At 45.9% G+C, this 25709-nt stretch overlaps 1 protein-coding gene across 1 annotated transcript; it reads left to right on the top strand.

Annotated features, from left to right (window-relative positions):
* Positions 1–7785: 7785 nt before the first annotated feature.
* Positions 7786–24981, top strand: LOC139563661 (zinc transporter ZIP9-like). Its single transcript, XM_071382513.1, has 7 exons — positions 7786–8686; positions 8982–9090; positions 12152–12358; positions 13154–13222; positions 15582–15667; positions 20489–20623; positions 20757–24981. Exons 1-7 carry the CDS (start codon positions 8585–8587, stop codon positions 20991–20993), a joined length of 945 nt encoding a protein of 314 aa, XP_071238614.1. The 5' UTR covers positions 7786–8584; the 3' UTR covers positions 20994–24981.
* Positions 24982–25709: the final 728 nt, after the last annotated feature.

Below are 25709 nucleotides of genomic sequence, written 5' to 3' on the forward strand. Positions count from 1 at the left end.
CTGTCTATCGTTGTCTCTGATTGGGGATCATACTTAGGCAGCCCTTTTTCTCACCATTAGGTAGTGGGATCTTGTTTTTTGTTTAGTGTTTCTGCCTGACAGAACTGTGCGCTTTCGTTTTCACGTTTTTTATTTTGTTTGAGTGTTTTTGAAATAAAATAATCATGAACACTTACAACGCTGCGCCTTGGTCCACTCTTCATACCACCAACGAGAGCCGTTACAGTTCCACTCTACACTACAACGTGTCATCAAAAAAACTCAGGCTGCAGTTAGACATTATCAGTCAATGAGCAATGTGAACGACCACCTCAATTCGGTTTTATGTAGCAAAATGAGAAGATTTATTTTTTTTTTACATTGGATAAAATTTGAGACTCTGAGCTTCAAAATGGTATATCATACACTGCAGTTGAGGAACAATGGGAAAGTAATTATTCTTCGAAAGTTGATACATTTGTAAACCCACCGTTAAGAAAATGGCCATTGAATGTTTTGGTACACCTACTGGAGAGCTCTTCTTTGTCTACACCCATTCAGCATCGTTCACACCCTCTTAATCATTAGCCCCATCCATCTCTTTAAGGATTCACATGCGAGGCCATGTGCTAAACAGAGTGAGTAGTGTAGTAAACAACCAAAGATTTCAAGACTAAAAGTGGTGAAAGTAGTAGCCTACAATAAGGAAAGACCCCAGGTAAAAATACACTTGATCTAGTCCTTGGCCTGGATCCTAATCTGACCTTGATGAAGGTCATGTTGTTCCTCACATTGTCATCTCTGGTAAACACACACACTATATCAAATAAAAATATATATATTTGTCACATGTACAAGATACAGAACGTGTAATCGGTACAGTGAAAAGGTTACCGGAATATTTGCATAGTAGCAATATAAAAAATAGAAAGTGTCCAGATAGAAATATTTTATAATTATTAGATGAAGTTTACCCAGACATACTGGTGTAAATCGATGGATCATATGAAATAAAGACTTTAACCACCACCCAGTGACATCTAGCTAAGTGGATGGGTCACTATTGTCTAGACATGTACACATGTTCATTAAATACAATAGATAGTCGTAATCACCTCCAGACAAACCTGGCTAACTTGATGGGTCCTGTAATCATCTGGCGAAGTGGAGTCTTTTGTTTAGACATGTAGCTAGCTAGCTAAACAATGAACCATAATCCCTACCCATACAGCACAAACAGATTGTCATGACTAGCCATCATGCATAAAATGCAGTAACATGAATCTGCAGGTAGCTAAAGCTAACCAACTAGGATCAATGTTAGCTAGCTAGCTAACATTAGGATATTTTTAGCAATGCAAATCGATTTCTGAGATACGAATAATATTACGACACAGATCACACATGTAACGTTATCTAGTGAGTCAGCGAGTTTACGTTCGCTAGCTAGCTAGCAGTACATGTTAACATGTAATGAAAACTACTTTCTAAATTTGAAGCATATAATATCTGAAAATGTAGCTAGACCCGTAAACATGGATGGATGCTTCACGGCAGACTGGAACCACTCTAACTAAGTACGATGTCCTGTGTCGTTTCCATTTAGTTTGTAGCTACTGCTTGTTTGGCCCGATGTGTCAAGTCACTCCAGTTCACACTGACCGTGTGCAGAAAGTAGTCCATCACAACTATTGTCCCATTGATCTTTGTCGATAGCTAAATTCAGGGCAGCAATGTTGTTGAGAGCAGTAGGAACACTTTTGCAGCTCTCCGTGGCTAACGTTATATCTTTCAAAAAAGCTGCGGTAGCAAGGACTATCTACACATACTAAGCAGCTCATGTTATAGACAGAAGCATGCTACGTGGCAAACCAATCCAAACTCATCTCTCGTCACGTTCAGCCCAACCATTATCTCAGCCAATCATGACTAGCAGGAAGGTTCCTATCTTTTTTGGGTGGCTAAACAAACTCGTAATTTAAAAATGTTTATTCGTATTTACAGATGGCATACATGTTTGTTTTTAAGGCACATGAAAGTTCACGTTCCAGAAGGCATTTCTGCCAAAAAACACATTTTGATAAACAAAATAAAATAAATTACACTAAAATGCCTCTCCTGTGATGTAGTGACATGCAACATACGCATAACTTCCTGAAACAGGTCACCAATGGATTCCAATTCTTACCTGAGATGATGTCTCACTCTTGTCCTAGACGTTATCTACAGGTGTGCAGCGAGAGAGAGAGACAGACCAAACTTAAGGAAAGCTTTGTCTATGTACAGACTCAGTGAGCATTGCTATTGAGAGAGGTCGCTATAGGCAGACCTGGCTCCCAAGAAAAGACAGGATATGTGCCAACTGTCCAGAAAATGAGGTGGAAACTGAGTTGCACTTCCTAACCTCCTGCCAAATGTATGACCATATTAGAGACACATATTTCCCACAGATCATACAGACCCACACAGAATTTGAAAACAAATCCAACATTGATAAACTCCCACATCTGTTAGGCAAAATACCACAATGTGCCATCACAGCAGCAAGATGTGACTCATGACCTGTTGCCATGAGAAAAGGGCAACCAGTGGAACACAAATAACATTGTAAATACCACCTATATGTATCTGTTTATTTATATTCCTACAACAACTATTTGCACATTGCTAAAACACTGTACATAACTGATAATATAACACCTGAAATGTCTATATTTTTTAAACCTTTTAGAGTGCAATGTTTACTGTTAATGTCCTCATCATTTTTTTTCTGATGTTGTTAAATTAGTTTCTTCTCACTTTTGTTTATTGTTTATTTGACTTGCTTTGGCAATGTAAACATATGTTTTCCCATGCCAATAAAGCCCCTTTGAATAGAGAGAGAGAGAGAGAGAGAGAGAGAGGGGGCTCAGCTCTAGTGAACAGACAGACATAGGCCCAGACAGAGGAGGGTTTTTGTAGAGGCAGTAGGGAGTTTACAGCACTGTGGTAACACTGCACAGAAATAAACAGCACTGTCTTCCTGCTTCAGACCAGAGATAGAGAAGTTTCCATAACTACGGCCATCCCCCTGGATACTGATCTTCCCTTTCACATATTCTTCTGAACTGGCAAAATTCAGATTGAGATATCCTAGTAGTTTGAGAGCCCCGTTTCTGTCTTGTTTGTACCAGAGCATGCGATCATGGTTGAGGATAGAGTGTGAACAGTGGATCTCCTGATCAACAGAGCTTCCATGCTTCTTGATAAGAGCAGAAGGAAACTGGTGAACTATATGTGCAGAGGAACCTGGAGAGAGAGAGAGAGAAGCCCTTTGAATTTAATTGAATTTAATTGAGAGAGATAAGAGGGAGGGAGGGAGCGGGAGAGAGGAAGAGAGAGAGAAAGAGAGAAAGGAAACAAACAGAACGAGGAGAGGGAAAAGTATTTAAGACTGGGAAATATATCTCAATATAAGTCCAATATCAATCTCTCTCATCTCACTATTCTCCTCACCTCTGGTCCATGGCAGATATAGAGAGCAGACTAAGAAGACCCCAAGGATCATGATGACAAGAAAATAAATGATCATACAGTTGTAATTTGTATCTGTGAAAAGGTTTTACTAGTCTTGTAATGTGCGGCTAATATATCAGCTGCTGCTACAGTATCCGGCCCTGGGTGACAACTAAAAACTCTATGATGTAACAGAGGTGGCCGTTCTGGAACACACGGGCTGTGTTCCAGAACACGAACAAGGGAGGAGTCAGGAAGTGACATCACAATGATTATCGAGGCACAGTTCCTTATCTTCCATCAGGTAGGAGGAGTCAGCTGGGTTAGGCCCCCACAGTAGACAGAGACAGATGTGTGTTCCACCTCCATCTTCAATTCAATTCTAATAATTGTTATTCCTGGGAGGGAACTTAATGTGTGGTGATGAATGGTACTTAAGATATAACAACAACATAGAAGACTAGAACATGTAGGCTACAGTATAAAGGATTAGAAGCATTCTATGCAATCCCAGGGTATATATACATATACAGTATAAAGGATTAGAAGCATTCTATGCAATCCCAGGGAGAGCTCTGTACTTGCAAACGGGGGGGTCTATACATGGAGGGTAGGGGGCTAAACTGGTCTATACCTGGAGGGTAGGGGGCTAAACTGGTCTATACCTGGAGGGTAGGGGTCTATACTAGTCTATACCTGGAGGGTAGGGGTATATACTGGTCTATACCTGGAGGGTAGGGGTCTATACTGGTCTATACCTGGAGGGTAGGGGTCTATACTGGTTTATACCTGGAGGGTAGGGGTCTATACTGGTCTATACCTGGAGGGTAGGGGTCTATACTGGTCTATACCTGGAGGGTAGGGGTCTATACCTGGAGGGTAGGGGTCTATACTGGTCTATCCCTTGAGGGTAGGGGCTATACTGGTCTATACCTGGAGGGTAGGAGGTTATACTGGTCTATACCTGGAGGGTATGGGTCTATACTGGTTTATACCTGGAGGGTAGGGGTCTATACTCGTCTATACCTGGAGGGTAGGGGTCTATACTGGTTTATACCTGGAGGGCAGGGGTCTATACTGGTCTATACCTGGAGGGTAGGGGGTCTATACTGGTCTATACCTGGAGGGTAGGGGTCTATACTGGTCTATACCTGGAGGGTAGGGGTCTATACTGGTTTATACCTGGAGGGCAGGGGTCTATACTGGTCTATACCTGGAGGGTAGGGGGTCTATACTGGTCTATACCTGGAGGGTAGGGGTCTATACTGGTCTATACCTGGAGGGTAGGGGTCTATACTGGTTTATACCTGGAGGGTAGGGGTCTATACTCGTCTATACCTGGAGGGTAGGGGTCTATACTGGTTTATACCTGGAGGGTAGGGGTCTATACTGGTCTATACCTGGAGGGTAGGGGTCTATACCTGGAGGGTAGGGGTCTATACTAGTCTATACCTGGAGGGTAGGGGTCTATACTAGTCTATACCTGGAGGGTAGGGGTCTATACTGGTCTATACCTGGAGGGTAGGGGTCTATACTGGTCTACACCTGGAGGGTAGGGGTCTATACTGGTCTATACCTGGAGGGTAGGGGTCTAAACCTGAAGGGTAGGGGTCTATACTGGTCTATACCTGGAGGGTAGGGGGTTATACTGGTCTATACCTGGAGGGTAGGGGGTTATACTGGTCTATACCTGGAGGGTAGGGGTCTATACTGGTCTATGCCTGGAGGGTAGGGGTCTAAACTGGTCTATACCTGGAGGGTAGGGGTCTATACTGGTCTATACCTGGAGGGTAAGGGTCTATACTGGTCTACACCTGGAGGGTAGGGGGTTTATACTGGTCTATACCTGGATGGTAGGGGTCTATACTGGTCTATACCTGGAGGGTAGGGGTCTATACCTGGAGGGTAGGGGGTCTATACCTGGAGGGTAGGGGTCTATACTGGTCTATACCTGGAGGGTAGGGGTCTATACCTGGAGGGTAGGGGTCTATACCTGGAGGGTAGGGGTCTATACTGGTCTATACCTGGAGGGTAGGGGTCTATACCTGGAGGGTAGGGGTCTATACCTGGAGGGTAGGGGTCTATACCTGGAGGGTAGGGGTATATACTGGTCTATACCTGGAGGGTAGGGGTCTATACTGGTCTATACCTGGAGGGTAGGGGTCTATACTGGTCTATACCTGGAGGTTAGGAGTCTATACCTGGAGGGTAGGGGTCTATACCTGGAGGGTAGGGGTCTATACTGGTCTATACCTGGAGGGTAGGGGTCTATACCTGGAGGGTAGGGGTCTATACCTGGAGGGTAGGGGTCTATACCTGGAGGGTAGGGGTCTATACTGGTCTATACTTGGAGGTTAGGAGTCTATAGTGGTCATTCAGTTTGTGTGTTATATCAATAGTTATTTTTTGCCATTAGTTTTGACAGCTATTTTGTTTAATTCTAATTTGTATTGTTTCCTTTGTCAATATAACAATACAATTAGATTAGACCAATCAGGAACTTGACAAACATTTATAGTAGTATACAATACACAAGATAGAAGGAAACACATTTTTCATTTTCCACCCTCCCCCCCACGCACACACACGCACGCACGCGCGCACACACACACACACACACACCCGCACACACCCCCACGTACACACACACACCCTCCGCAGCTCTGTGGCTGATTGCTTCCATAAGTGTTTTTTTTTTCAGGGCCCCAGGTGCAGGGTTCACTCGGTACCCTGTATGGTGCAGTGGTACACCACACTGAGAGACAGCTGAGTCTCGTCCACAGACAGAGTCAGAGAAGTTCCTCTCCTGTCGTCCCTGAAGCCTTCAGCCTCTACATCTACCATCAACACTGCATGGCCAAATGAAGAAGATACTGAGAGACACACATTGAACCAGTTAGAGAAAGTATACGCTGTAAAGTTGGCTTGAATTAAATAACTATTTTGGTGAAATAAAACCGTTTTAACCCTTTTCCCTCAGGGGATATGACCTATATGGACAGGGACATAATTTAAATGTTTCTAACAGAAGATGCACTTGTCCAGTAGTACAGTAGTCCTCTCTTCTGGTACCAGAACATGCCGGTAGTACATTCCTCTCTTCTGGTACCAGAACATGCCGGTAGTACATTCCTCTCTTCTGGTACCAGAACATGCCGGTAGTACATTCCTCTCTTCTGGTACCAGAACATGCCAGTAGTACATTCCTCTCTTCTGGTACCAGAACATGCCGGTCTTGGTGGTGTTGTCTTGAACATAACTTAGATTGACTGGTTTCCCCAACTTTACCCAGGTGGCTGCTTCAGAGACAGGCCGTTAGAGGGGGAATACAAACATAAGTTAAACCTTGAGAAACACATAGCACCCATAGAAACATAGAAACATAGAACATAGAAACGCATAGCACGGAATAGAATAGAAGATAATGATCAGATAGTACACAATGTTAACTAAGAAAAAAAATAAGATTTTTTTTTTTACTCCTCATAATATTGTCATCATCATAGTGGAATACACAGGTTGTCAATGGGAATGTTTTACCAGAATCATCAGAACTAACATGATGTCACTCATCGCAGTCAGTCAGAGATGAGGAAGTCACATGATGAAAGACACTTTAATTATATATTTTTAAATGTAACCTTTATTTAAAGTCAGTTAAGAACAAAATATTATTTACAATGACGGCCTACCCTGGCCAAATCCTAACCCGGACGACACTGGCCCAATTGTGCGCCGCCCTATGGGCCCCCGAATCACAGCCAGGTTGTGATACAGCCTGTATTAGAAGCAGGGTGTCTGTAGAGACGCCTTAGCACTGAGATCCAGTGCCTTAGCCCGCTGCTCCACCCGGGAGCTTTGATGTAAAGAGTATTTTAACAACCCATTCATCTGTGTTTGAGGCATCACGGTACATGTCATTATGGCAAAATAGTATGTGTTCTCATGACTTACCTGGTTGAATAAAAGCCAAATAAAATTATGATATGATTAAAGAAGCTTTTTCAAATTATATATATATATATATATCTAACTCCCACTGCTGCAACTCTAAAATACAACTCTACAAAAATATTATTTTTATTTTTATATATATATAAATAATATTTTTGTAGAGTTGTATTTTAGAGTTGCAGCAGTGGGAGTTAGAGAGAGAGACTAGTTCTAAGAAAAGATTAACCACAACCAACTAAAACGGTTAAACTTGTTATACATGTAATACATTGGTTTACGTTTGAAACGAATGACGTATCGGTCAGTGAAGAAAAGTAAACAGAGGAAGAATGCAGATTTTGTGCATGCGCATGGCACGTTTACGTGGCATTGCATGAACAATGAGCGTTACCCGGAAGTGCTAAATTTGGCAGAAACATTTCGAGCTAGATAGCTATAAAGAATAATAGCTAAGTGCAGTTAGTTTTGCGCAATTCTTCTTCTTTAAACAAATAGCTATATTGAAGAGTACGATATGGGCAATACACTTTCTAGGGATGACAACGTGTCAACTGTAGGCAACAAGACTTGTGAGGGAAGATAGTTAGCCTAGCAGACAATCTAATTTACTAACGTTACAGTAGCTAGTACTAGACGATGTTTAGATTTCTGCAAAAGTAAGAATCAGATTAGCTAGATTGACATGATTGCATAAACAACCGTGTTCAAGGTCAATACCGTGGTGCCTCGTTAAATCGTTGGGTTATTTAGCTAGATAGCGGAACTGACAACATGGCTGTTAGACCTCTGTGCAGTTAGTTTTAGCAAGCTATCATTGCTGCGAAGTCGATTCTTGTGATCATTGTTTGACATTTTAGTCATTAAGTAGACGCTCTTGTCAAGGGCGACTTACAATTCATGAATTCGTTTTAAGATAGTTAGGTGAGAAGACACATCACGTTACATTTTCCCTCAACAAAGTATTTATCACCAAAGTCAGTGCTAATGGGAAAAGAGATTGTGTTATTTTTACAGTTGGCGTTATCTGTCTAGCAATCAAGCTTGCCAACCTATCTAGCTAGTCAACTTCTGGATTCAGATTAGTCTGAGTCTACCGCTCTAACTACAGCTTTCCAGTAGTCAGGCTAATTGTTGTTAGCAAAGCACAGCTTCAATTATGTCTATGGACGACTTCACTTCGATCAGCCTGCTGTCACTGGCAATGCTAGTGGGATGTTATGTGTCTGGAACCATTCCTCTGGCTGTCAACTTCTCAGAGGTGAGTAACACTCAAACTACAAATTTGCTGAGTAACAAAATTGAATTTGAAGTGGAGTCTTCAGCCGAAGTCCTTAGCTACTGAAATTACTATGCACATAAAGGCACACCTTTTACTGTATCAATCAGACTGTTCTAACCGTCACATGATGTTCTACATCTTCAGTGATGTTAGCTAGCCTAATAATTGCTATTCCGAGGCCAAAGTTCATGTGTTGACTATTGATCCTACCCCTCCTCCCCTGTCCTGGGTGTCCTGCTGATGAACCCTCTGTCCTGGTTGTCCGGTCCTGCAGGAGAAACTGAAGCTGGTGACGGTCCTGGGAGCAGGGCTGCTGTGTGGTACTGCCCTGGCTGTCATCATCCCTGAGGGGGTGCATGCCCTGTATGAGGAGGTCCTGGAGGGTGAGACTCAATCTGCATATCAAATGGAACCCTGGAACCCTCCAACGCTAGCTATCCCTGGTCCAACGTTAGCTATCCCTGGTCCAACGTTAGCTAGCCCTGGTCCAACGTTAGCTAGCCCTGGTCCAACGTTAGCTAGCCCTGGTCCAACGTTAGCTAGCCCTGGTCCAACGTTAGCTAGCCCTGGTCCAACGTTAGCTAGCCCTGGTCCAACGTTAGCTAGCTCTGGTCCAACGTTAGCTAGCTCTGGTCCAACGTTAGCTAGCTCTGGTCCAACGTTAGCTAGCTCTGGTCCAACGTTAGCTAGCCCTGGTCCAACGTTAGCTAGCTCTGGTCCAACGTTAGCTAGCTCTGGTCCAACGTTAGCTAGCTCTGGTCCAACGTTAGCTAGCTTTGGTCCAACGTTCGTTAGCTAGCTCTGGTCCAACGTTCGTTAGCTAGCTCTGGTCCAACGTTCGTTAGCTAGCTCTGGTCCAACGTTCGTTAGCTAGCTCTGGTCCAACGTTCGTTAGCTAGCTCTGGTCCAACGTTCGTTAGCTAGCTCTGGTCCAACGTTCGTTAGCTAGCTCTGGTCCAACGTTACCTAGCTCTGGTCCAACGTTAGCTAGCTCTAGTCCAACGTTAGCTAGCCCTGGTCCAACTTTAGTGAAGCAAACTCTGAAGTTTGAAGACATTCAAAGTTCCTTCATAGAAGCCGCTCCTCCATAGGTATAATTCTGTGGGCCTAATTCAGATAATACATGTCACAACAACAAGATGCCCAGCGCTTCATGACTAGCTTTCTCCTCACCCGCAACATTTCAGTCGTATCCTACACTACACTTCTCCGGAATAAATCCATTTATATTACATGTTGTAATGCAACAAAATAGGAAAAACGCCAAGGGGGTCAATACTTTTGCAAGGCACTGTACTGTCTGGGTTAGGGTCTCAGTCTCTACTGTCTGGGTTAGGGTCTCAGTCTCTACTGTCTGGGTTAGGGTCTCAGAATCTACTGTCTGGGTTAGGGTCTCAGTCTCTACTGTCTGGGTTAGGGTCTCAGAATCTACTGTCTGGGTTAGGGTCTCAGTCTCTACTGTCTGGGTTAGGGTCTCAGAATCTACTGTCTGGGTTAGGGTCTCAGAATCTACTGTCTGGGTTAGGGTCTCAGTCTCTACTGTCTGGGTTAGGGTCTCAGTCTCTACTGTCTGGGTTAGGGTCTCAGAATCTACTGTCTGGGTTAGGGTCTCAGTCTCTACTGTCTGGGTTAGGGTCTCAGTCTCTACTGTCTGGGTTAGGGTCTCAGTCTCTACTGTCTGGGTTAGGGTCTCAGTCTCTACTGTCTGGGTTAGGGTCTCAGTCTCTACTGTCTGGGTTAGGGTCTCAGTCTCTACTGTCTGGGTTAGGGTCTCAGAATCTACTGTCTGGGTTAGGGTCTCAGTCTCTACTGTCTGGGTTAGGGTCTCAGAATCTACTGTCTGGGTTAGGGTCTCAGAATCTACTGTCTGGGTTAGGGTCTCAGAATCTACTGTCTGGGTTAGGGTCTCAGAATCTACTGTCTGGGTTAGGGTCTCAGAATCTACTGTCTGGGTTAGGGTCTCAGTCTCTACTGTCTGGGTTAGGGTCTCTGTCTCTACTGTCTGGGTTAGGGTCTCAGAATCTACTGTCTGGGTTAGGGTCTCAGTCTCTACTGTCTGGGTTAGGGTCTCAGTCTCTACTGTCTGGGTTAGGGTCTCAGTCTCTACTGTCTGGGTTAGGGTCTCAGTCTCTACTGTCTGGGTTAGGGTCTCAGAATCTACTGTCTGGGTTAGGGTCTCAGAATCTACTGTCTGGGTTAGGGTCTCAGTCTCTACTGTCTGGGTTAGGGTCTCAGTCTCTACTGTCTGGGTTAGGGTCTCAGTCTCTACTGTCTGGGTTAGGGTCTCAGTCTCTACTGTCTGGGTTAGGGTCTCAGAATCTACTGTCTGGGTTAGGGTCTCAGTCTCTACTGTCTGGGTTAGGGTCTCAGAATCTACTGTCTGGGTTAGGGTCTCAGTCTCTACTGTCTGGGTTAGGGTCTCAGTCTCTACTGTCTGGGTTAGGGTCTCAGTCTCTACTGTCTGGGTTAGGGTCTCAGTCTCTACTGTCTGGGTTAGGGTCTCAGTCTCTACTGTCTGGGTTAGGGTCTCAGTCTCTACTGTCTGGGTTAGGGTCTCAGTCTCTACTGTCTGGGTTAGGGTCTCAGTCTCTACTGTCTGGGTTAGGGTCTCAGAATCTACTGTCTGGGTTAGGGTCTCAGTCTCTACTGTCTGGGTTAGGGTCTCAGTCTCTACTGTCTGGGTTAGGGTCTCAGTCTCTACTGTCTGGGTTAGGGTCTCAGTCTCTACTGTCTGGGTTAGGGTCTCAGTCTCTACTGTCTGGGTTAGGGTCTCAGTCTCTACTGTCTGGGTTAGGGTCTCAGTCTCTACTGTCTGGGTTAGGGTCTCAGTCTCTACTGTCTGGGTTAGGGTCTTCAGTCTCTACTGTCTGGGTTAGGGTCTCAGAATCTACTGTCTGGGTTAGGGTCTCAGAATCTACTGTCTGGGTTAGGGTCTCAGAATCTACTGTCTGGGTTAGGGTCTCAGAATCTACTGTCTGGGTTAGGGTCTCAGAATCTACTGTCTGGGTTAGGGTCTCAGTCTCTACTGTCTGGGTTAGGGTCTCAGAATCTACTGTCTGGGTTAGGGTCTCAGAATCTACTGTCTGGGTTAGGGTCTCAGTCTCTACTGTCTGGGTTAGGGTCTCTGTCGCTACTGTCTGGGTTAGGATCTTTAGTCTCTACTGTCTGGGTTAGGGTCTCAGAATCTACTGTCTGGGTTAGGGTCTTTAGTCTCTACTGTCTGGGTTAGGGTCTCAGAATCTACTGTCTGGGTTAGGGTCTCAGAATCTACTGTCTGGGTTAGGGTCTCAGTCTCTACTGTCTGGGTTAGGGTCTCTGTCGCTACTGTCTGGATTAGGGTCTCAGTCTCTACTGTCTGGGTTAGGGTCTTCAGTCTCTACTGTCTGGGTTAGGGTCTCTGTCGCTACTGTCTGGGTTAGGGTCTCAGTCTCTCTCTCTGTGTAGGTGTGCACCACGCCCCTGGCCAGGTGGAGGGGGTGGGGGTGTCTGAGCCCAGGGACGGTGTGGATGCAGCTCTGGGGGTCAGTGGGGAGCACAGCCACAGCCACGAGCACCTCCATGCCTACATCGGGGTGTCCCTGGTCCTGGGGTTTGTCTTCATGCTGCTGGTCGACCAGATAGGAAGCGCCCACGTACACAGCAGTGTTGACGGTCAGTCTACACACACACACACACACACACACACACACACACACACACACACACACACACACACACACACACACACACACATGCAGCAGTGTTGACGGTCAGTCTACACACACACACACACATACACACACACACACACACACACAGACACACACACAGACAGACATGCAGCAGTGTTGACGGTCAGTCCACACACACACACACACACACACACACACACACACACACACACACACACACAGACATACAGCAGTGTTGACGGTCAGTCTAGACAATTAAATCAAATGCCCCCCTGTGTTTTCACACTGCTGCTACTCGTTGTTTATTATCTGCTCATAGTCACTTTACCCCAACCTACATGTACATATTACCTCGACTAACCTGTACCCCCATACACTGACTCTGTACTGGTACAGTGTATATCGTCTCGTTATTGTTATTTTATAGTGTTACTTTTATTATTAATTTTTTTACTTTAGTTTATTTACAAAATATTTTCATAACTCTTTCTTCAACTGCATTGTTGGTTAAGGGCTTGTAAGTCAGCATTTCACGGTATTCAGCGCATGTGACAAATACGATTTGATTTGATTTGACACGCACCAGTGGCAGTCAGTGTGGGATGAAGGCTGTTTCCCTGGACATATTAAGTCTAATCCTGGACTAGGACACATGCTCAGTATGAGCATCACCAGGTCTTAAACTGTCCAGGGAAATCAACCAGGGTTCTGATTTGTTACAAGATTTGTCCATTGAGTGGTCTGTATGTCTGATTTGGTGTGTGTGTTTGTTTAGATCCAGAGTCTGCGAGGATTGCCAGCTCAAAGATCACCACCACCTTGGGACTGGTTGTCCATGCGGCAGGTAAGATGGCTTCATTATACAATGTTTCAGACCAAGATGTTTTTAGGAAGAAGAGAGAGTGGAAGTCTACGGAGGCTTGTAGGTGGATTCGGCATCTTATCTACTGAATGTGGATTGTCAATTGTTTTGGGTGTATATTCTGTTTATTATAGGTCAAATTCATTAGGTCAAATTCCTGGTACATATACACTGACTATACCAAACATTAGGAACACCTTCCTAGTATTGAGTTGCACCCCCCCCTTTTGTCCTCAGAACAGCCTCAATTCGTCAGGGACATGGACTCTACAAGGTTTTGAAAGCGTTCCACAGGGATGCTGGTCCATGTTGACTCCAATGCTTCCAACAGTTGTGTCAAGTTGTCTGGATGTCCTTTGGGTGGTGGACTATTCTTGATCTACACGGGAAACTGTTGAGTGTGAAAAACCCAGCAGCGTTGCAGTTCTTGACACAAACCGTTGCGCCTGGCACCTACTACCATACCCTGTTCATAGGCACACATACACAATCCATGTCTCTATTGTCTCAAGGTTTACAAATCCTTCTTTAACCTGTCTCCTCCCCTTCATGTACACTGATTGAAGTGGATTTAGAAAGTGACATCAATAAGGGATCATATCATCATCACCTGGATTCACCTGGTCAGTCTGTTAGGGTTGAATGGCGGGAACCCGGTTACTGGGATTTACCGCCCAAAACCACTCCCTTTTCACGGGATAAATAACTGAGAGAAACCGATAAAATGATTATTATAAATTATGTATATGAACAGCATGGCGTGAAATGGAACTGTTAAATGATATGTGATGTCTAAATCTGTCTTCTCTACAGCCTCTGTATGATGAATCAACACTCAGGGGAGAGACAGACCATCTCAGGGTGGAGGGAGGGACAGGAGGACCGTCTCGGGGTGGAGGGAGGGACAGGAGGACCGTCTCGGGGTGGAGGGAGGGACAGGAGGACCGTCTCGGGGTGGAGGGAGGGACAGGCGGACCGTCTCGGTGTGGAGGGAGGGACAGGAGGACCGTCTCGGGGTGGAGGGAGGGACAGGAGGACCGTCTCGGGGTGGAGGGACGGACAGGAGGACCGTCTCGGGGTGGAGGGACGGACAGGAGGACCGTCTCGGGGTGGAGGGAGGGACAGGAGGACCGTCTCGGGGTGGAGGGAGGGACAGGAGGACCGTCTCGGGGTGGAGGGAGGGACAGGAGGACCGTCTCGGTGTGGAGGGAGGGACAGGAGGACCGTCTCGGGGTGGAGGGAGGGACAGGAGGACCGTCTCGGGGTGGAGGGACGGACAGGAGGACCGTCTCGGGGTGGAGGGAGGGACAGGAGGACCGTCTCGGTGTGGAGGGAGGGACAGGAGGACCGTCTCGGGGTGGAGGGAGGGACAGGAGGACCGTCTCGGTGTGGAGGGAGGGACAGGAGGACCGTCTCGGGGTGGAGGGAGGGACAGGAGGACCGTCTCGGGGTGGAGGGAGGGACAGGAGGACCGTCTCAGTGTGGAGGGAGGGACAGGCGAACCGTCTCGGGTGGAGGGAGGGACAGGAGGACCGTCTCGGTGTGGAGGGAGGGACAGGAGGACCGTCTCGGTGTGGAGGGAGGGACAGGAGGACCGTCTCGGTGTGGAGGGAGGGACAGGAGGACCGTCTCGGTGTGGAGGGAGGGAGGGACAGGAGGACCGTCTCGGGGTGGAGGGGGGGACAGGAGGACCGTCTCAGGGTGGAGGGAGGGACAGGCGGACCGTCTCAGTGTGGAGGGGGGGACAGGAGGACCGTCTCGGGGTGGAGGGGGGGACAGGAGGACCGTCTCAGGGTGGAGGGAGGGACAGGAGGACCGTCTCAGTGTGGAGGGAGGGACAGGCGGACCGTCTCGGGTGGAGGGAGGGACAGGAGGACCGTCTCAGTGTGGAGGGAGGGACAGGAGGACCGTCTCGGGGTGGAGGGAGGGACAGGAGGACCGTCTCAGTGTGGAGGGAGGGACAGGAGGACCGTCTCGGGTGGAGGGAGGGACATGCGGACCGTCTCGGGTGGAGGGAGGGACAGGAGGACCGTCTCGGTGTGGAGGGACGGACATGAGGACCGTCTCGGTGTGGAGGGACGGACAGGAGGACCGTCTCGGGTGGAGGGAGGGACAGGAGGACCGTCTCGGTATAGAGCTGCAGTTCACAATGCCTGTAGACCCATCATCTCATCATCGTAACTTTTTTATTGTGACAGTTAGGTCTACAGTTGCTCCAGCATAGCCTATGCTCCATTAATATAAAGAACGAATGGGCGTCTAATTTACCCAGCTTTAGAGCAGGTGTTCTTAATGTTTTGCATAGTGTGCTGGGAAAATAAAGGTGATTCTGATCTTCCAGCTGACGGAGTGGCTCTCGGAGCAGCAGCTTCAACTTCCCAGACCAGTGTTCAGCTCATTGTCTTTGTGGCCATCATGCTTCACAAGGTACAGTGACAATAACAACACCTTCGTCTTCTTATCGACATCTTGTGTTTCAACAGTCCATCTCAGTGTGAATATAATGAGTCACTGTGTTGTTTAACACCTTCCTTCCTTCCATATTGGATCCTCTGTCTCTCAAAGACACGTGACATGCCCACTAGAGGTCGACCGATTATGATTTTTCGATACCGATTATTGGAGGACCAAAAAAAGCCCATACCGATTAATCGGCCGTTTTTTAATATTTTTTATTATTTTCTTTTAGATTTTTTTTTGTAATAATGACAATTACAACAATACTGAATGAACACTTATTTTAACTTAATATAATACATCAATAAAATCCATTTAGCCTCAAATAAATACTGAAACATGTTCGATTTGGTTTAAATAATGCAAAAACAAAGTGTTGGAGAAGAATGTAAAAGTGCAATATGTGCCATGTAAGAAAGCTAACGTTTAAGTTCCTTGCTCAGAACATGAGAACATATGAAAGCTGGTGGTTCCTTTTAACATGAGTCTTCAATATTCCCAGGTAAGAAGTTTTAGTAGTTATTATAGGACTATTTCTCTCTATACCATTTGTATTCCATATACCTTTGACTATTGGATGTTCTTATAGGCACTTTAGTATTGCCAGTGTAACAGTATAGCTTCCGTCCCTCTCCTCTCCCCTACCTGGGCTCGAACCAGGAACACATCGACAACAGCCACCCTCGATGCATCGTTACCCATCGCTCCACAAAAGCCGCGGCCCTTGCAGAGCAAGGTGAACAACTACTCCAAGTCTCAGAGCGAGTGACGTCACGATTGAAACTCTATTAGCGCGCACCCCGCTAACTAGCTAGCCATTTCACATCGGTTACACCAGCCTAATCTCGGGAGTTGAAGTCATAAACGGCTCAATGCTTGAAGCACAGCGAAGAACTGCTGGCAAACGCACGAAAGTGCTGTTTGATTGAATGCTTACGAGCCTGCCGCTGCCTACCATCGCTCAGTCAGACTGCTCTATCAAATATCAAATCATAGACTTAATTATAACATAACACACAGAAGTACGAGCCTTTGGTCATTAATATGGTCAAATCAGGAAACTATCATTTAGAAAACAAAACGTTTATTCTTTCAGTGAAATACGGAACCGTTCCGTATTTTATCTAACCGGTGGCATCCATAAGTCTAAATATTGCTGTTCCATTGCACAACCTTCAATGTTATGTCATAATTATCTAAAATTCTGGCAAATTAGTTCGCAACGAGCCAGGCGGCCCAAACTGTTGCATATACCCTGACTCTGTTGCAAGAGAATTGACACAATTACCCTAGTTAAAAGAAATTCATGTTAGCAGGCAATATTAACTAAATATGCAGGTTTAAAAATATATACTTGTGTATTGATTTCAAGAAAGGCATTGATGTTTATGGTTAGGTACACGTTGGAGCAACGACATTCCTGTTTCCGCGAATGCGCACTGCATCGATTATATGCAACGCAGGACACGCTAGATAAACTAGTAATATCATCAACCATGTGTAGTTAACTAGTGATTATGATTGATTGTTTTTTTATAAGATAAGTTTAATGCTAGCTAGCAACTTACCTTGGCTTCTTACTGCATTCGCGTAACAGGTAGGCTCCTTGTGGAGTGCAATGAGGCAGGTGGTTAGAGCGTTGGACTAGTTAACTGTAAGGTTGCAAGATTGAATCCCTGAGCTGACAAGGCGAAAATCTGTCGTTCTGCCCCTGATCAAGGCAGTTAACCCACCGTTCTAGGCCGTCATTGAAAATAAGAATGTGTTTTTAACTGACTTACCTAGTTAAATAAAATTCAGATTTCCGATTGTTATGAAAACTTGAAGTCGGCCCTAATTAAATCGCCCATTCCGATTAATCGGTCGACCTCTAATGCCCACCCACCCTCTTGAAAACGCTGCCAATTTGATGGCACTGGGAGTTAGTTTAACCAATTCAACTCAGTTTCATGTAACTGCCAAAATAATCTAAGCATTTCAGTAAATTAGTGATACAAAGTATATTGAAAGCTTCCACACGTGTGATATTACCATCCCTGGGAAATGAAATGAATGACTGCCAACCCGTAGCTTCCGTCATTGTGAAGTGCTTCTAGAGCAGGCCTGGACAATTATTTACCATGGAGGGCCACATTAGAATATATTTTTACCATCGCGGGCCAGAATCATATTACAGGATTGTACATCATGTGTATGACTGACAGATATATCTACTGTAAATCACATCCAGATATTCTACTTATTTTACTGTGTTTAACATGCACAGAAATAAACCACATCCCATGTTCTCCTTTTGGTAGGTATTTTCATTATTAAACATGCAATGAACTACACAGAGGGAAAAGTACACTGCATTCATCACCACGGACAGAACTCTTGTTAACGGGTTATGCACAAAAACACCAGAAAGAGAGAGAGCTCAACATTACGTTTAAACTCCTCAATCGGTGTGAGGAGTGAAGTCTCTGATGGGCATTGACTAGAGCAGTGAAGTCTCTGATGGGCATTGACTAGAGCAGTGAAGTCTCTGATGGGCATTGACTAGAGCAGTGAAGTCTCTGATGGGCATTGACTAGAGCAGTGAAGTCTCTGATGGGCATTGACTAGAGCAGTGAAGTCTCTGATGGGCATTGACTAGAGCAGTGAAGTCCGGTATAGTTTCTGACGAGCAGGATTGCTGAGACGTGAGAGTCAGTAAGAGATGATCTGTGCCTTGACTTGTTATATTTCATCACTGAAAATGTCTGTTCACATACATATACTACCATTGAAAAGTTTGGGGTCACTTAGAAAGGTCCTTGTTTTCCATGAAAACGTACATCAAATGAGTTGCAAATGAACTGGAAATAGTCAAGATGTTGACAAGGTTATAAATAATGACTTTTATTTAAAATAATAATTGTGTCCTTCAAACTTTGCTTTCATCAAAGAATCCTCCATTTGCAGCAATTGCAGCCTTGCAGACCTTTGGCATTCTAGTTGTCAATTTGTTGAGGTAATTTGAATAGATTTCACCCCGTGCTTCCTGAAGCACCTCCCAGAAGTTGGAACTTTAATTAGACTTTTAATTGGGAAAGTATTCGGACACCTTTTTCCTCATGTTACGTTACAGCTTTATTCTAAAATGGATTAAATAAAACATTTTCCTCATCAATCTACACAAAACACCCCATAATGACATCACAATACCCCATAATGACATCACAATACCCCATAATGAAAAAGCGAAAAAAAATGGTTTTTATACATTTTTGCACATTTATTAGAAGAAAAAAACAAACAGAAATACCTTATTTTCAGACCCTTTGCTATGAGACTCGAAATTGAGCTCAGGTACGTCCTGCTTCTGATGGTGATTGGGAGTCCCATAGGGTGGCGCACAATTGGCCCAGTATTTTCCGGGTTTTGCCGTCATTTTAAATAAGAATTTGTTCTTAACTGACTTGCCTAGTTAAATAAAGAATAGAAGTCTGGCAGCCGGGAGAAGGGAGTTATAGTGATTATTTTCAGCCTAAGGGTACAACGGCCATTGTGGCCGCAAGGCATGGATTTTTTTTTAGAGGGCATTAAGGCCGCTGGGAAATTCGAAGCACTACACACTGCCCCTTACTTACCCTTACCTCACCCACCTGGACAAAAGGAATGCATATGTGAGGTTCATCGACTACAACTCGGCCTTTAATACCATAGTGCCCTCTAAGCTCACCACAAAGCTCATGGCCCTGGGACTGAACCTCCTTGGTTCTGTCCCCGAGGGCCCTCCGTGTTCTACAGGGGCTGTTGGCACAGTAAACTCCACCACCACAAAGCTCATGGCCCTGGGACTGAACCTCCTTGGTTCTGTTCCCGAGGACCCTCCGTGTTCTACAGGGGCTGTTGGCACAGTAAACTCCACCACCACAAAGCTCATGGCCCTGGGACTGAACTTCCTTGGTTCTGTTCCCGAGGACCCTCCGTGTTCTACAGGGGCTGTTGGCACAGTAAACTCCACCACCACAAATCTCATGGCCCTGGGACTGAACCTCCTTGGTTCTGTTCCCGAGGACCCTCCGTGTTCTACAGGGGCTGTTGGCACAGTAAACTCCACCACCACAAAGCTCATGGCCCTGGGACTGAACTTCCTTGGTTCTGTTCCCGAGGACCCTCCGTGTTCTACAGGGGCTGTTGGCACAGTAAACTCCACCACCACAAAGCTCATGGCCCTGGGACTGAACCTCCTTGGTTCTGTCCCCGAGGACCCTCCGTGTTCTACAGGGGCTGTTGGCACAGTAAACTCCACCACCACAGACCGCTACAGAGAGTGGAACGCTCAGCCCGTTGGGTGCTCACTGCCTGCCCTCCAGGACAACTACATCACCAGGTGTCGCAGGAAGGCCAAGAAGATCATCAGCCACCCGAGCCACGGCCTGCTCTCCCCGCTTCCTTCACTCAGACACGGGCAGTACAGGAGCTTCATGTCAGACTGGCCAATAGTTTCTACCCTCAGACCACCAGACTGCTGAATAGCCACCACTAGTCAGCTACCTAATCCCCTGATTTTAAAACTCCTTCTTTAACCACCTGTCTCCTCACCTTCATCTACACTGATTTGAAGTGGATTTAACAGGTGGCATCAATAAGGGATCATATCTTTCACCTGGATTCACCTGGTCAGTCTATGTCATGGAAAGAGCAGGTGTTCCTAATGTTTGTACACGCCGTCTATATTTTGTAGGTGTGTTTTGTTCTTTGTAATTCCTCTCGTAATTAAACCATGTGTGTTTAAACCCTGTCTCTTATCGTTCCGCCCAGGCCCCAGCAGCCTTTGGCCTGGTCTCTTTCCTGATGCATGCTGGTCTGGAGAGGAACCGGATCCGTAAACACCTGCTGGCCTTCGCCCTGGCAGCACCTGTCCTCGCCATGGTTACCTTCGTAGGACTCAGCCAGGTCAGTTGGTTGTCTCTGGCTATGATCTCTCCAATACCCCACTACCCCTTCTCCCCACTACCCCTCCCCAATACCCCGCCAACCCCCTCCCTATTCTAACAACCACCAATTGTTTTGTCCTCTCCCCCTCCAGAGCAGTAAAGAGGCACTGTCCAACGTGAACGCCACGGGCGTGGCCATGCTGTTCTCTGCCGGGACCTTCCTGTACGTCGCCACCGTACACGTTCTGCCCGAAGTGGGCGGGACCGGACACAGCCACTCCCCCACACCGGGGAAGGAAGCGGCGAAGGGACTGAGCAAGGTGGAGGTTGGGGCTCTGGTTCTGGGCTGTCTGATACCGCTGGTGCTGTCTGTTGGACACCACCACTAGACACACAGAGGAGACCCAGAGGAGGAGAGGAAAGGAGGGATGTAAGAGAGGAAGAGTAGGTTTAGAGAGAAAGCAGCCTAACAGACACCTCTTATCACACATCTCAAATGTCTTATTTACCATCAGTTGATGGACTTCTGATTTGGTTGGATTGCGGTTGTTGTGTCCTCGTCGCCGGGACAACGACCTGCGGGTGGAATCGGAACCGCGCTGGACAACACAAAGGGGCGATGATGTCATAACCATAGTAACAAGGACCTCCCACTTGTTCAACACTCTAAAGGAAGTGCTATCTGCTGATACTGATGACCAGACTGCTACCATGTTTTCTGCTTCTTTTAAGCAGACATTTATTTTTCTATTTTCAGGGTGGGGGGCGGTGGGTTCTCTCTAGGTAGGCTTTACAGAAAGCAGGGGAGTTGATTATTATGGTTGTATCCTGTTTCAGTGCTACAAATGAACTGTCAACTCCTGAACTCATGTTAATGTACCTGCTTTTGTTGTTGTTGTTGTTGAGGACTGGGCTGTGAGAAATGTAGAGATACTTGTGACATCTTGCAGTAAAACTAAAGTTTTTAAATCAAGAGTGATTTTTCACCCTCACTGGTTTTCATGCTATGTTGAGCTTACACTCTGACACACGGTACTCTTACTGTGTGATGGAATGTAGTCTATATTTATATTCTTGCTAGTGGAATCGGTAACTATTTAGAAGTTTACATGTGAGTAGTTGCACTTCTACGACGTTTGGCCTGATCGATAGGCTATTTATCTACCGTACTGTTAAAGGACGTTGGACATCTGAGACATATTGTCTATAAGACTGCTTTCCACAGACTCTAGCTAACCTGTTAACTGAGGCTTAAAGGGGCAATCTGCAGTTCAAACGATAACAAAAGGAAATCCCCGCCGCCTTGTTGGGTAAACAGCTTAAAGGATGACTGTCTTGCTTCAGCCTCATAATGGAGGCCCTGGCTCCAGGACCAGCCTCTAAATTATACACCATAAGATCTAAACTTATATCAGCCCTTGAATTACCCTGCTTTCTTTCACGTTTAGTTTAAAATGTGGTTCTCTCCAGACCTGTTTTCCTGAGTGATTGCAGGATAGCTACTGGTCTATTTGATGGTGGTAGACTGGGTGATTGTAGAATAACTACTGGTCTATTTGATGTTGGTAGACTGGGTGATTGTAGAATAACTACTGGTCTACTTGATGGTGGTAGACTGGGTGATTGTAGAATAACTACTGGTCTACTTGATGGTGGTAGACTGGGTGATTGTAGAATAACTACTGGTCTACTTGATGGTGGTAGACTGTGTGAGTGTAGAATAACTACTGGTCTACTTGATGGTGGTAGACTGGGTACTGGTCTATTTGATGGTGGTAGACTGGGTGATTGTAGAATAACTACTGGTCTACTTGATGGTGGTAGACTGGGTGATTGTAGAATAACTACTGGTCTACTTGATGGTGGTAGACTGGGTGATTGTAGAATAACTACTGGTCTACTTGATGGTGGTAGACTGTGTGAGTGTAGAATAACTACTGGTCTACTTGATGGTGGTAGACTGGGTACTGGTCTATTTGATGGTGGTAGACTGGGTGATTGTAGAATAACTACTGGTCTACTTGATGGTGGTAGACTGGGTGATTGTAGAATAACTACTGGTCTACTTGATGGTGGAGGACCGGGTACTGGTCTATTTGATGGTGGTAGACTGGGTGATTGTAGAATAACTACTGGTCTACTTGATGGTGGAGGACTGGGTACTGGTCTATTTGATGGTGGAGGACTGGGTACTGGTCTATTTGATGTTGGTAGACTGGGTGATTGTAGAATAACTACTGGTCTATTTGATGGTGGTAGACTGGGTGATTGTAGAATAACTACTGGTCTACTTGATGGTGGTAGACTGGGTACTGGTCTACTTGATGGTGGAGGACTGGGTACTGGTCTACTTGATGGTGGAGGACTGGGTACTGGTCTACTTGATGGTGGAGGACTGGGTACTGGTCTACTTGATGGTGGAGGACTGGGTACTGGTCTACTTGATGTTGGAGGACTGGGTACTGGTCTACTTGATGGTGGAGGACTGGGTACTGGTCTACTTGATGGTGGAGGACTGGGTACTGGTCTACTTGATGTTGGAGGACTGGGTACTGGTCTACTTGATGGTGGAGGACTGGGTACTGGACTACTTGATGGTGGAGGACTGGGTACTGGTCTACTTGATGTTGGAGGACTGGGTACTGGTCTATTTGATGGTGGAGGACTGGGTACTGGTCTACTTGATGTTGGAGGACTGGGTACTGGTCTACTTGATGGTGGTAGACTGGGTACTGGTCTACTTGATGGTGGAGGACTGGGTACTGGTCTACTTGATGGTGGAGGACTGGGTACTGGTCTACTTGATGGTGGAGGACTGGGTACTGGTCTACTTGATGTTGGAGGACTGGGTACTGGTCTATTTGATGTTGGAGGACTGGGTACTGGTCTATTTGATGTTGGAGGACTGGGTACTGGTCTATTTGATGTTGGAGGACTGGGTACTGGTCTATTTAATGGTGGTAGACTGGGTGATTGTAGAATAACTACTGGTCTATTTGATGTTGGAGGACTGGGTACTGGTGTACTTGATGGTGGTAGACTGGGTGATTGTAGAATAACTACTGGTCTATTTGATGTTGGAGGACTGGGTACTGGTGTACTTGATGTTGGAGGACTGGGTGATTGTAGAATAGCTGCTGGTCTATTTGATGTTTGAGGACGGAGGACTGGGTGATTGTAGGGTACATGACATTTATCATTTTTCAGTGAGTAGTCAGACCAATAGACGCATTATAATGAATTCTGAACTGAGGGACCAGCAATATGGAGTGTAGGCCAACAGACAGACAGACACCTGTAGATGTTCCATCTATTGGGGCGGCAGGGTAGCCTAGTGGTTAGAGCGTTGGACTAGTAACCGAAAGGTTGCAAGTTCAAATCCCCGAGCTGACAAGGTACAAATCTGTCGTTCTGCCCCTGAACAGGCAGTTAACCCACCGTTCCTAGGCCAGTTAACCCACCGTTCCTAGACCGTCATTGAAAATAAGAATTTGTTCTTAACTGACTTGCCTAGTTAAATAAAGGTAAAATAAAAATAAATAAAAATGTGCAGACAGAAAGCTTTGTCTGGATCACGTAGTGTCTGTCTGTGAAGAGGGACTTAGCTATTTGCATTTGGGCCAAACAAAACAGCAGTTCTGACGTAATGACTTTAGTTTTTTTTCCCTCCGATTTGCTTTAATTCATCTTCTGTCTTTATCAATGTTATAAAATCTCAGCAATAATCATGTTAATTTTGTGAGATCTGGTGTCCGTGTCTACCCACACAGAGTTATCCATTATATTGACCAGGTGGTTGAGTGGCATCTCTAACAATTGAAAGAGATGCCACTCAATGTCGCTATTCGATCAAATAAACCACACGTAGAAAATAAGCCATATGTTTTTGTTTTTTTTTGTTTGTTTTTTTTTACAAATTTGACACTCATTAACCTCTGTACAAAACCTCCTGGCTTAGTGAGTGAAACATTTTATACAAAAACACTGCTGGAGAAGACCCAGTTATCTCTCTCTCTTCTGGGGGGTTGTATAGGTGGTTGTTCAGTACCTTCAGCTGCACACTGCTTCTTTCCCCCCATGAGATTTCATGGAACCAAACTGTAAGTCTGTTCTAAAGGGATGTCCTCCCTAATGGTTCTTAGTGAAATAGTGGATCTCGTGAAGCCTCTGGGATCTAGTCGAGGGATGTGAATTCCTACCCTTCTGGATCTAGTCAAAAGACGTGTGTGAGAGAGTTGTTGAGGGGCGTCGGGGGGGTAGCAGTAGACATCGTCGGGGATTGTCATGTGATCATTCCATAAGGACTGAAAAAGTCAAATCTGTTGCAAAACTGTGTTTTTATGATTTATTTAAATAAATAAAAATGAATTGGTGCAATGTGTCCCGACTCTGACTGTTTGGTCACCTGTCCTGGCCAGATCAAACCCACCCCTGAGCCTGCCCTCATCCTCAAGGAGCTATCCCCCAGCGTGGGCTCTCCAGAGGGTGGTGAGGTCTGCCCAACGCATCACCGGGGACACACTGCCTGCCATCACCGGGGACACACTGCCTGCCCTCCAGGACACCTACACCACCCGGTGTTACAGGAAGGCCAAAAATATCATCAAGGACATCAACCACCCGAGCCACAGCCTGTTCACCCCGCTATCATCCAGAAGTTGAGGTCAGTACAGGAGCATCAAAGCAGGGATCGAGAGACTGAAAAACAGTTTCTATCTTAAGGCCATCAGACTGTTAAACAGCCACCACTAACACAGAGAGGCTAAATATGTCATCCACTAGCGGGCTATCACCCGGTTGCTCAACCATACACCTTACATGCTGACCGCACCGCTCGCCCGCCATTGCGCACAGGTTGATTTAGTCCACCCACACCAGACCAGGACACTCAGGTTGATTTAGTCCACCCACACCAGACCAGGACACTCAGGTTGATTTAGTCCACCCACACCAGACCAGGACACTCAGGTTGATTTAGTCCACCCACACCAGACCAGGACACTCAGGTTGATTTAGTCCACCCACACCAGACCAGGACACTCAGGTTGATTTAGTCCACCCACACCAGACCAGGACACTCAGGTTGATTTAGTCCACCCACACCA

Source organism: Salvelinus alpinus, chromosome 34, assembly GCF_045679555.1.
Source record: "Salvelinus alpinus chromosome 34, SLU_Salpinus.1, whole genome shotgun sequence".
Lineage (NCBI taxonomy): Eukaryota > Metazoa > Chordata > Actinopteri > Salmoniformes > Salmonidae > Salvelinus > Salvelinus alpinus.